Below are 12,070 nucleotides of genomic sequence, written 5' to 3' on the forward strand. Positions count from 1 at the left end.
CCCCCACAGCGACACCTGCAGAGGGAATCCTCAGGCTCCCCCTGACCGCGACTGCCTGACTCTAAAGTCCTGACGGCTGGACAAGACCCTGCACCCGCAGCCCCCAGCACCTGAAGGATCAGAACTTCAGTGCAGGAGTGACCCCCAGGAGGCCCTCTCCCTTGCCCAGGTGGTGGCTACCCTGAGGAGCTCCCCCCCTTGCCTGCCTGCATCGCTGAAGAGACCCCTTGGTCTCTCATTGACTTCCATTGGAAACCAGACGCTTGTTTGCACACTGCACCCGGCCGCCCCCGCGCTGCTGAGGGTGTACTTTCTGTGTGGACTTGTGTCCCCCCCGGTGCCCTACAAAACCCCCCTGGTCTGCCCTCCGAAGACGCGGGTACTTACCTGCTGGCAGACTAGAATCGGGGCACCACCTTCTCTCCATTGAAGCCTATGTTTTGGGCACCACTTTGAACTCTGCACCTGACCGGCCCTGAGCTGCTGGTGTGGTAACTTTGGGGTTGCTCTGAACCCCCAACGGTGGGCTACCTTGGACCCAAATCTGAAACTTGTAGGTGATTTACTTACCTGCTAAAACTAACAATACTTTACCTCCCCCAGGAACTGTGAAAATTGCACTAAGTGTCCACTTTTAAAACAGCTATTTGTGTTTTATGTGAAAAGTATATATGCTACTGTAATTATTCAAAGTTCCTAAAGTACTTACCTGCAATACCTTTCAAATGAGATATTACATGTAGAATTTGAACCTGTGGTTCTTAAAATAAACTGAGAAAAGATATTTTTCTATAACAAAACCTATTGGCCTGGATTTGTCTCTGAGTGTGTGTTCCTCATTTATTGCCTGTGTGTATGTACAACAAATGCTTAACACTACTCCTTTGCTAAGCCTACTGCTCGACCACACTACCACAAAATAGAGCATTAGTATTATCTCTTTTTGCCACTATCTTACCTCTAAGGGGAACCCTTGGACTCTGTGCATACTATTCCTTACTTTGAAATAGTGCATACAGAGCCAACTTCCTACATTGGTGGCAGCTCACAAACTTTTGTGTCAGGAACAAAAACTTAAATGAAAACTCCATGAAACTACACAACACAATCCTTCAGAGTAAGCATGCTCAGGACCAAAAAGCGAACCAACAACGCTCTGTCCAAACAAGAATGAATCAATACGCAAGTGCAAGCAGAATCAATTTACTCCACTGCCCCGTAACAGCTTTTACAAGAAGTAAAAGGAGGTTTTTTTTTTAAGTTTAGCTTAGAAGGGTTAGGTGGAGCAAAGAACATCATCAGTGTGATGGATGGACTAACGTGAAATGTAGAGACCACATATGGCAAAAAGGGCGCACAAATCTGGAGAACCAGCTTCTATTAATAGAAGTTAGTGTAAGGATCAGCAACGGATACACCCTGATGCTCAATCACAGTCCGGGCTGACATTATGGCCACCAAGAATACAATCTTAAGGGTGAGCATCCTGAATGGATAGCTATGCATGGGGCCACAGGGGCAATACATATCGAAGGTCAATACCAAATTCAATCCCCACTTGGGTATAATAAAAGGAGAAGGGGGAAACAATTTTGTAAGCCCTTTAAGGAAACACATCAATTGATTTATATAACAAAGGCTGGTATGGCAACCACACAAAAAGCCAAAATAGCTAACAGAGAACCTTTAACTGAGAGTAGAGCAAGGCCTTGCGGGGCGAACGATAAAACAAACAAAAAAATCCCAGGCAGCTTGCCAGAAAGTGGGCCTACCTTTATGGTCATGAACCTAGTCACAAACTTGTCCTAACGGCAGGGTATAGGGATTTGGTAGAGGGTCGGCTGGCTAGAAGAATTACATCCACAACCCTCAGAGGAAGGTCAAAAGCGCTCAACTGCCACTGTTCAATCTATAAGCATAGAGGTGGAACGTGCACAGGTTCAGGTGCAGAACCCGACCATGCTGCTGCGACATGAGATCCTCCTGAAAGGGCAGCCTGATTGGAGGGCAGATGCTAATGCTCAGGAGATCAAGAAACCAAACTCTCCTTGCCCAGTACGATGCCATCAGGGTGACTTGGGCCTGGTCAGTTTTGATCTTCTTCAGAACTCGGGCAGGAGTGTTATCAGTGGAAAGGAGTTCAAGAGTCCTGAGTTCTACTCTATGCTGAACACATTTCTGAGCAAGAACGGTTTTGGATCTCAATGCCCAGAAACACTGACGTTGCCTGTTCTCAGTGGTGGCAGACAGATGGAACCAAGGTTCTTCTCATTTGTGGATGAGACCTTGGCCCACCTCCTGATGTAACTGCAATTCATGATCCGCTGGGCATTGAAGGCTGAATATGTCTGCTCTGGCATTCAGAGACTCCGTCAGGTGCTGTACCCCCAGGAAATTCCCATGACACTCCAGCCATGTCCAAAGGCACAGAGTTTCCTCCCACAGTGGCCATAATACCCACCATGCCCTGTTGGTGGCAGTAACACATGACTGCAGTGGTGTCTGTGAACCGCTGAACCAGGCTCCCTTGTATGGATGGCAAGAAGGCTTTTAATGCTAAGCAGATGGCTCACAAATCTAACAGGCTGATGTGGAGGTGAGCCTCTCCTGCAGACTGGAGCCCTCAGATCTCCAAGATCCCTGCCCCTGGCCAGAAGTAATGCATCTGCTACTGTATGTGGGTTGGGAATTGGAGAGGGGTCAGTCGCTGACCAAAACGCGGACTTGTAGCCACTTTTGCAGTCTCCTCCATAATCTGGACTAGTGCATAGAGGTCTCCTTAATGCTGATGCTATTAGGACTTCAGGTCCCACTGCAGAGCCTGCATATGCCATCTGGAATGTTCGACCAGCAGGATGTAGGTGGCCATCATCTCAGCAGCCTCAGAGTCAACCTCACTGAGATCTAGGGCTGAGGCTGAAACACTGGGTTCCTAGCCACAATGTCCTGAACTCTCCACTCCAGGGGATAGATGTGACACCTCAATGTGTCCAGAATAGCAGAAATGAAAGGGAGCATTTGAGAAAGAGTCAGGTGTGACTGACACATTTATAGTGAACCCCAGCGATGTGAGGAGATTCACTACAGTATGGAAGTGATTGACAACCTCTTGGGTGAGCCTGCCTTCAGCAGCTAGATGTAGAGGTAAGGGAAGACTGGGACTCACAGCCTCGTCAGATAAGAAGTGACCACCATCATCTTAGTGAACACCCAAGGGGCACTGGTGAGGCCAAATGGAAGCACAACAGACTGAAAATGCTTGTGGCCCACCGTGTAACAAAGATAATGCTTGAGGGCCCCAGGATGGGGATGTGAAAGTAAGCATCCTCCAAGCTCAATGCTACCATCCAATCTCCAGAGTCAAGGGCAGACAAGACTTGACCAGAAGTGAGCATCGTGAATTTTCCCTTCTTTAGGAAGTCATTGAGAGGGTGCAGGTCCAGGAAGCATGCATAGCAACTGCACCCTTTTGGCATCTGCACCCTTGTAATACCCACTTTGCCCAAAAGGGCCTGCACTTTCTGTTGCAACAAAGATCACCAGTTCTTGGGATGGCGGAATGGAAGGTGGGGACTTCAGAAACAGAAGGGCATTGTCTTGATGAACAATTTGTAACAACCATTTGTCTGAGATGATGGTATAGCACCCTAGCAGGAAATGTTGCATCTTGTCTCCAACACGGTGGCCTTGTGCCACAAATGGCACTTCAAAGAGACTTGGGGAGTGCGGTAGCCGGAGGGACAGTGGACTATGCAGCTCTCTGCCCCTGCTGTCCCTGTGACCTAGAAAGTCCTCTGCCACAGGCGTGAAGGGGCAGGGAAGGCTGGTAGCTGCTAGTGTCTGCTGATGGTATGGAAACACTCTGTCAAATCCATGCAAAGGGCGAAACTGAGGAGCCAGTGGACGCCGAACAACAGAGAGACCAAGGGATCGGGCTGTAGGCCTGCTGTCCTTAAAGCACTGCAGGGTTGAGTCAGCTTTGTCCCTGAAAAGTAGGGACTCATCAAAGGGCATGTTCATCAGGCTAGATTGGACATCATGGAAAGCCAGGAGAGGGCATCCAGGCATGTTGTCGAATTACTACACTAGTCGCAATGGTGCAGCCCAAAGAATCAGTGGTATCCAGACCACAAGGTATAGAAAGTTTGTCTGCGTCCCAGCTGTCTTGGGAAATAATGGTGTGGGCCTCCTCCGAAAAGAGGAGCAATAACTGACTGCAGGGATGTGGAATTCCTATTGCCCAGGACATCTCGTTTGGGGTCAAGGGCAACAAGTTTTTATGTTTACTTTGTCCTTGGGACAAGTAGGCCCAACCCTCTGCAGCACAAACCCTTTGGCTGCCTGTTTACAGAAAGTGGAACTCTCTGCAGTTGAGGTAATGTGTTTCCAAAAGACAATGCTGTTCGAACTTGTATTTATGGTTCATTATTTGAAAGCCTTCATTATTAGGGTAAGTGCTGTAAATAAATGTTTTAAGGTCACACTTCACTACTGACGTTGGTTCCAGTACAAAAAAAACAAACGTGTATACACATGTTTGAAAAGTTTAGGCTATGAGGCTAAGTATAATGCTCCCAGAATGCTCTCTGATTAGATGCAAATGAAGTGTCATTTAGTAAAATGTGTTAATGCATGCTAGTATTTCCCAAAAATATTTCTAATGGAAAATCAGTGTAACCATTTTCAACAGGTTTATGGGAAGCATGAAAATAAACAAACACTGACAAAGCCAACTGATCTTACATATTTTTATAAGTCTTTTAGTTTCATCAATGTGTGTCTTGTTTTGACATGGCTTTTGTAACACTTTATTGTTGTGGGAGCTACCAGGCCCTCAACATTGTAACTAACACTGGCAAAACCCCCCCCAAAATGTTTCTGAACTCTAAAAGCACACGTTGCCACCAGTGGCATAACAAAGGCCCCACAGCCGCCCTCCAGGGGGCCCCTTCAGCACAGCACCTGCCCTGAGTGAGTCTGGAGAGGGGGCTCCTCCATGTTCTTTGCAAAGGGGCACCCTCCAGTTTTGTTACGTCACTGATTGCCACTGTAGTTCCTTACACTGAACAAAACTACTTTGTGTGCCAATATGCTCCTTGTGGAAGAGCAGAATGCGATCACTCACAGTAAAGCCAGCCGAAAGAGAGAGAAAGAGAAGTTTAATAAAAACAAAATGTCTTTGTTAACATCAGACCTAATTAGGGACCAAGACCCACATGTAGGTAGCTTTTTTGCATGTCGCAAACAGCGACTTTCGCTGTTTGCGACGTGCAAAAAGCACATTGCGATGCACAAACCCAGTTTTTTGCGATTCGGTAACCTGGTTACTGAATCGCAAAACGGGTTTGCGACTCGCACTTAGGAAGGGGTGTTCCCTTCCTAATTGAGACTCGCAGTGCAATGCAGGATTGTTTTGTGACCGCGAACGCGGGTGCAAACTGCGATTGGTTTGCATTTCAAATGGGTGCTAACACTTTCGCAAAACCATTGTGAATGTCACTGTAAACATTTTTTCAGAGAAGGCAGTGGTCCTGTGGACCACTGCCTTCTCTGAAAAAATGAAACGAAAACGTTTCATTTTTCGTTTTTGTAATGCATCTCATTTTCCTTTAAGGAAAACGGGCTGCATTACAAAAAAAAAAAAATGCTTTATTGAAAAGCAGTCACAGACATGGTGGTCTGCTGTCTCCAGCAGGCCACCATCCCTGTGAGGGCCGCCATTCGCAAGGGGGTCGCAAATTGCAACCCAACTCATGATTATTCATGAGGTGGGCATTTGCGAAGCCCTTGCGAATCAGATGGTGTCAGGGACACCATCCTACATACGGATTTGTGACTCACAAATTGCGAGTCGCTCTGACTCGCAATTTGCGGGTCGCAAATCTGAACCTACCTACATGTGGCCCCAAATTCCTAAAGAAAGTCACAAAAGTGCACCCATGGTATATGTCGTACCCCTATAAAATATTTGTGAACTGTATTTTAGCATGGGTAAATACGATGTGTAGATTTGCTCATGTGAAAATCTTTTGAGCATTTGCAAGTTCATTTTCCCTCCAGCCACTTTCTTCCCAACCCTGGAAGAAGTTCTAATTCTGCCATTGTCAGGAGTAAATGTCCAACCTTTCTTATTATGGGAAAATATTAGAGAGAAGCTGGTGACAATCTTTAAAACATGCAGGTTAGTAGGTTTGCAGACTCAAAGGCATTCCAGCCCTGGAACTATTGCTTACTGCTTCCTCCAGCCCCAGTTTGCAGGGTGGCAAAATAAGGAAATTGCTACAGTAGGGAATGAAACTGCAAGTATTCAAGCCCTACTATGGTAGTAGCCCTGGCATAATCAGAGAGGCTATTATCAGAGCTCTTACATAATGAGATTGCTGCCATAATTCATCGCCACACTACATGGCACCAAAGGGACAAGTAGATCTTTTTACAGGACAAGTAGATTTGAGAAGCAACCTGTCCCATGGACAAGTAGATATTTTAATAAATTCCACACCCCTGTGACTGCCATAAGGCATTGCTGTAGGGGCCATGCAGGAAAGAGGTATTAATGGAATGCAAGACAAGACTTGTAGAAGAGAAAACCCTACGTCCAAAGGTGTCAATCGCTGTTGACTTCCTGTTCATTGAAGTGAAGGCAAATGAGTTAGGCTGTAACCTGCTAGCATTAAACTTTCAGAGGAGCGATGCTGTGAGAGGAGGGTTGGGTCCCCTAGAGTACTATGGTGGTGTTTGGCAATCAAGTGATTAATAGAATCCCTTGAGTAAGGCTCAGCCCACATCACCAAAAGGTTATCGGTCAAGGTCTTGTTGAAAGGTAGGAGAGGGTCAGATGCAATTTTGCCAGGATATAGAACCACAGTCAATAAGTTTGTTATGACTTCCTGACAGGGTGGCTGAAGATCCAGTACATACACATCATTGCGCACCACCATAGTGAAGGACACAGAGTCCCCTGTGGCCAGTCCAGGAGGGGAGAAAAACACACTATCCGGGGACATACCTAGCCCAGTGGCTTCTTGGAGCTCACCATACCAGTTGTCTCCCTGATAGGACTGGACAGTGGCATCATCATAGGTGCTGTCATCGGAATCTGGGCCAAAGATGTCATGAAGGAAATGTTCCCTGCTCAAGGGCAAGGGACCCTTGTCACAATCAGGTGGCTGAAGAAGCGGTGTTGAACAGGGTATGCCCAGGGCTGGTTCTGCGTCAGACAAAGGATTTGCTTGTTCTACCAATACTAGTGAAATCAACATCGGGGTGTCATGTCTCAGTGTGGGGGATGGTGCTGGGAATGGCACTGGTGCCAGGCATAGCAGAGATCTGGGAGAGGATCATGAGGGCCCAACTAGTGCAGAGGGAGGTCCCACTGGCAGAGTCCCAGGTGGGAGGCCTCTCTGGGGCCCAAAGGCACTACAGAGGGTGTCAGTTGTGCAAAAAAGTGCGACATAGCCTCCTGAAACTCACGGACTTGGGCAGGATTGCCCCAGCCCCAGGAAATGCAGGCTGGCTCAGAGAGGAGGCAGACCGGACCAGGAGAATTGCTTCTGGAGCGGGTCCTGGAGACGTGATGATCTTGCACCCTCTCAGGAGACTTGGAGCTCAGTTTAGATTGCTTGTTCTTCTTGGACTTACTGGAGGAGTGTGACCTCGATCACAACTTCTCTTGGGACAGTTCTTAGGAATAAGATCAGGAATGGCCTGACCCTGCAACTTCGAGTGGTGCATCCGTTCCTTATGACAGGCAACTAAAAACGTTTTTCTTCTGTGCCAGGTCGCCTTCAGGTCCATCCAGGTGCAGTTACCGCAGGTCGTGGAGTCACAGGACAACTCCAGGCGCCACAGGCAGTCCAAGAAGGGATCAGAGACAGAGGCAGTCCAAGAAGGGATCAGAGACAGACATCTGCCTGTGACATTCCCCACAGGGCTTAAACCCTGAGGATTTATTAGGGGGCATATCACTTGCACATTAGCGAAAAAAGATTTTTCAAACAAGCCTTGAAAAGTTGAGGAAAAATAATCTCACAGAGATCAAGGGTTGCTCTGGACGCATGTCATCATGTGCATGTGGCACCTATATAGGCCTATGGACATTATATATGGCACAGGCTACATTGATGCAAAGCCGCAAGTGCCACCTTCCGGCAAACAGGAGCACTGCTTCAAAGTTTTCTGAATCTAGTCTGACATCTGAGGGATATTTGAAGGTGTGGAATCTGAAGTCAGAATTCTGTATCAGAAAAATAAGTCCACCAGTAGTTAATGAGCAATTGATTTAAGCATAACCTTGCGTCTGAATGCAGACTTTCTTCTTGTAATGGGTTTATTAAAAAAACATAAGAGGTAAGTATTATTCAATCGAGCAGATTTCCTACAGTCACAACTTCTAATTTGGTTGCGTTTCTGGCTATTCTCTGTATGCAAACAAAACTGCCTTGCACTTGTCTTATGCATTTCCATCATTCAGTAATGCAGGCTACTATCTTCAGTTCTTGCATGTTACTGTGCAAGCATTGCCTTTCTTTCAAATTGCCTCTTGCATATCAGCACAAATGAGGGGCATATAAAACTCCTAGGAAGTTTGTGCACGTTTAGATTTTGATGCCAAATTGTTCTATTTAGTTCATTGGAAGAGCAATAGCCAAAGGACAAATTTTGAAGAGTAACCCCAACCCTTCCTCCTCACGGGCGTAGATTTACTCTCACACACTACTACATCATATAGCTTACTATTACATGTGAGTAAATCACATGACGACTGCAAATCCACCTTCTGTGAAATGCAAAAGTGAATGCGCACTCATCTAGGTATTTGCATGTATAAGCTGAACTTACATGTGCAAATGTCTTTGTGAAAAAAACACTTCACAACAGCTTATTTGTGACTTCTGGAGAAGGCTTTCCATTTACTGGACACAGTGTGAACCACTGAAGTGGTAAGAAAAGGGGATTCATAGCCTTGCTGGAAATGAGGTATCACAGCTGTCAAGAAGAACTGCGTGCACCAGTGCACTAAGACCCATTTCGCCACAGAGGCACGTGCTATCAGTACTATTGCAACACTTCCTAAGCGTCGTCAGCATCAAACAAAGAATAAAGAAAGAGATGTATTGCTGTCTTAAATTAACCGGAAACGGAACTGTAGGTGTCATACTACATAGCCTCTCCCATTGTATGGCCATGAATGCAAGGCTTTCTCTACCCACTTTTTGCCTAATGCCCTGAATATTTGCCACCGAGGAAGCATTAAAGCCAGAAGCCTGTTAGGCGGCTGATGTTTCTAGGGAGAGCTGGCACAATGCCTTGTCTATAAGCTCCCCCGGCCATCAGCGACATACCTAATGAGTTCCACGGTTTCCGAGTACATGGTGTAAGGGGATTTACACTCCACAGGGCCGTGTTCCAGGGCGTTGCCACACTCAATGAATGAGAGGGCTGCTTCAGTGTAGTTCAGAGCTTTGCCAAACTTCTCCATCTGGAAGACAAAATGCAGGATTATTATAGTTACTTGGTGAATTACTAATCGAACATTGCAAACCACAGAGGTTACCACGTGAAAGTCTGTAATTGAGTAAAGTTATAACAGAGCAACGATTCGCTTTCAGACTGTGAATGTGCATCCATAAGCTAAAGGAAGTCATCTGCTTTCAGGGGAACTTCAAAGGAATAAAATTAAAAATCGCATGGAGATATAACAGTGCATCAGTAAAGCCCTTTCTCCCTTTTTCAGACTTTTTTAAGTGCAGAAAAATCCCAAATAAAAAATGAGTAATTAAATCAAAGAGTTCCATACATTGTGTGGGCCCATTAAACAACGTCTTTGTTGGCTGTAAACTTGAGTGTAACTGGTTCCATTTGCACCTGCCTGGTGTCTACAAAAAAATGCACCTAGCTGGTCTGAATGTTTTTACTGCTGCACAATTGTAAACCCACACAAAATCTGGGGACTGGGAGAATCAAGGTGTGATCTCCCTTGACAGCTTCTGAACACCCTCACACGTGTCAGTTTGTGGCCCCTTACAAACTCTTCACGGATCTTTTCCCACCCTGGAAATGGTCTGAAATTTGCTCCAGCAAAAGACAGGTGTACATCCCCTCCCAGGGGGAAGGGTAACATAACAATCTCAGTCTTCCTTAGTATGCAGTAGAGAGGGTTTTGTCACAGGGAAAATGTTTATCTAAATGGAGAAAAGAAATAAGGAAATGTAAAAATGTGCATTTGCTCAATGGGTTGCTTTTCCCCAGGGGGGAATTGTACTGTGTGCCCAGCAATGTTTGGAAATTCAGAAAAATATCACATGGCATTCTGCATAGTAGAGTTCCCCACATTACGGATACGGAGCACTGTCCGGCTCTATTTCACAACACACTATCAAATGAGTGCACTGGACACGGACTGTGACAGTGTGCCATATCACAACAAATGAGCTGTTCCACGTGCAGGTGGGAATCTGTGCCTGCACTAGGAACAGTGCATTAGTGAAACGTGGGCCTGCTGTTTCAAGCCACCAACCTGCCTTCCATTGGAAGTAGCAAAATAACCTTTGTTTCAAAGTGTGGAAGTTGCAGAATTGTGCAGATAGTGACTGCACCCGATGGACAAGACCGAGGCCCTCAGGGAGCCCGTACTGCTCTCACACCCCTTTCACTGACTGTGGTCATCTCTATGTACGTGGCATTCAGTTAATGCAACCTTCTAACGGTGTCTTTACCTCTGCGCCTGCATCTGTAAAATGATGAAGGACCAAAGGCAAATGTTTCCGTCATTTGCATGGGCACGCCTCCTTGGGATCCCAATGGTGTGATCTGTTTTACAGAAAAGGCTGAGCAAGCGCTTGGGCCCCATATCTTATCCCATAGTGCACGGGTGGGAGGAGGGCAGAGGGGCAAAAAGCAGGCACTAATGCCCACTGCGCCCCCAGTGCACTAGAATAACAAAATAGCCATGGACTTGTTCAAAGAAGTACGTTTATGGGTATATCTGTGAGAGTATTCTTTACGAATCAGGTCATCTGTATTTAACAAGTGCCTTCCAGAAAAGGAATCACAGAATCATTATTCTGCACCTGCAGGGTTACTTCTCTGAATTTACAAATATTTAGAATTCACCAAAGTGAAAGAGAGTTCTGAAAAGCTGTGATGGTTGCAACAGTACCCTGAAGTAGAAAAGCACCCTGCACCTCCTTTTTATGCCTCGTGGTACAGAAGGGGCTGCAGATACGAGGGAGCACTACTTTCGTACGTAAAACATTGGGAATAGCGATTTCCAAATTGTGATTTTCTCTGGATCACAATTAGGAAATAGCTATTCCTAATGTAATAAAATGTTATTGTTAGTAGATCGCAAATCGACCTACCTCATGAATATTAATGACGTATTTCGCAGTTTGTGACCGATCAGGACTGATAGCCCTAACAGGGAAGGTAACCTTTTGAGGTCAGCAGACCACCATGTCTGTGATTACTTTTAAATAAAGCAATTTAAAAAAAAATGCAGTCCATTGACCTTCAAACTAAATTTATCATTCGCTTTAGAAAGATCGCTTGTTCACTTTTTATGTGTGAAGTTATACTGCCCTCTTGTGGATTTCTAATGACTTGTTTAAAAATACATATAATCAGCAAACTCTGAGCTTGGTAATTAATATTTAGTATAGGAACTTACCCTAACTACGTTCACTGCACTGATTTGTTGATTTAAGTGGCTTCCAGTTACTGGCCACCCCACTAAATCATGGCACGTAAGGTCACAACACTAAGACAATGAAGCTGTATGAAAGCTGTGTGGTTTGGATTCAAAAGAATCCGGACATTATTTAAGGGGTGAATTACAACCAGAAGCAAACCATAGGCTAATGTGTAGTATTCAAATGAATGCAGAGGAAGGTGAAGTTCCACTGAGTTGAGTTTATGTACTGGAACAATTTACAGTTTAAATATTTTCATTATAAATCAAACAGCAGATAATAAAGAATACCAGACCTGCGCGCACCTGAGTGTTCATTTCGCCAATACTGTTTTTTTCATGGTAACCACAAAAGAGCTTCCAAACCCTTAGGGTTAA

At 45.6% G+C, this 12,070-nt stretch overlaps 1 protein-coding gene across 1 annotated transcript in view; it reads right to left on the reverse strand.

The window, feature by feature from the left end:
- Positions 1-12,070, reverse strand: part of AFF3 (ALF transcription elongation factor 3) — a 2,012,018-nt gene that overhangs the window by 23,011 nt on the left and 1,976,937 nt on the right. Inside the window, exon 16 of the mRNA XM_069204392.1 lies at positions 9,345-9,481. Within this exon, the coding sequence (XP_069060493.1) occupies positions 9,345-9,481 (137 nt within the window). The remainder of the gene's footprint in view (positions 1-9,344; positions 9,482-12,070) is intronic.

The sequence above is a fragment of the Pleurodeles waltl genome, chromosome 8 (assembly GCF_031143425.1).
Source record: "Pleurodeles waltl isolate 20211129_DDA chromosome 8, aPleWal1.hap1.20221129, whole genome shotgun sequence".
Taxonomy (NCBI): domain Eukaryota; kingdom Metazoa; phylum Chordata; class Amphibia; order Caudata; family Salamandridae; genus Pleurodeles; species Pleurodeles waltl.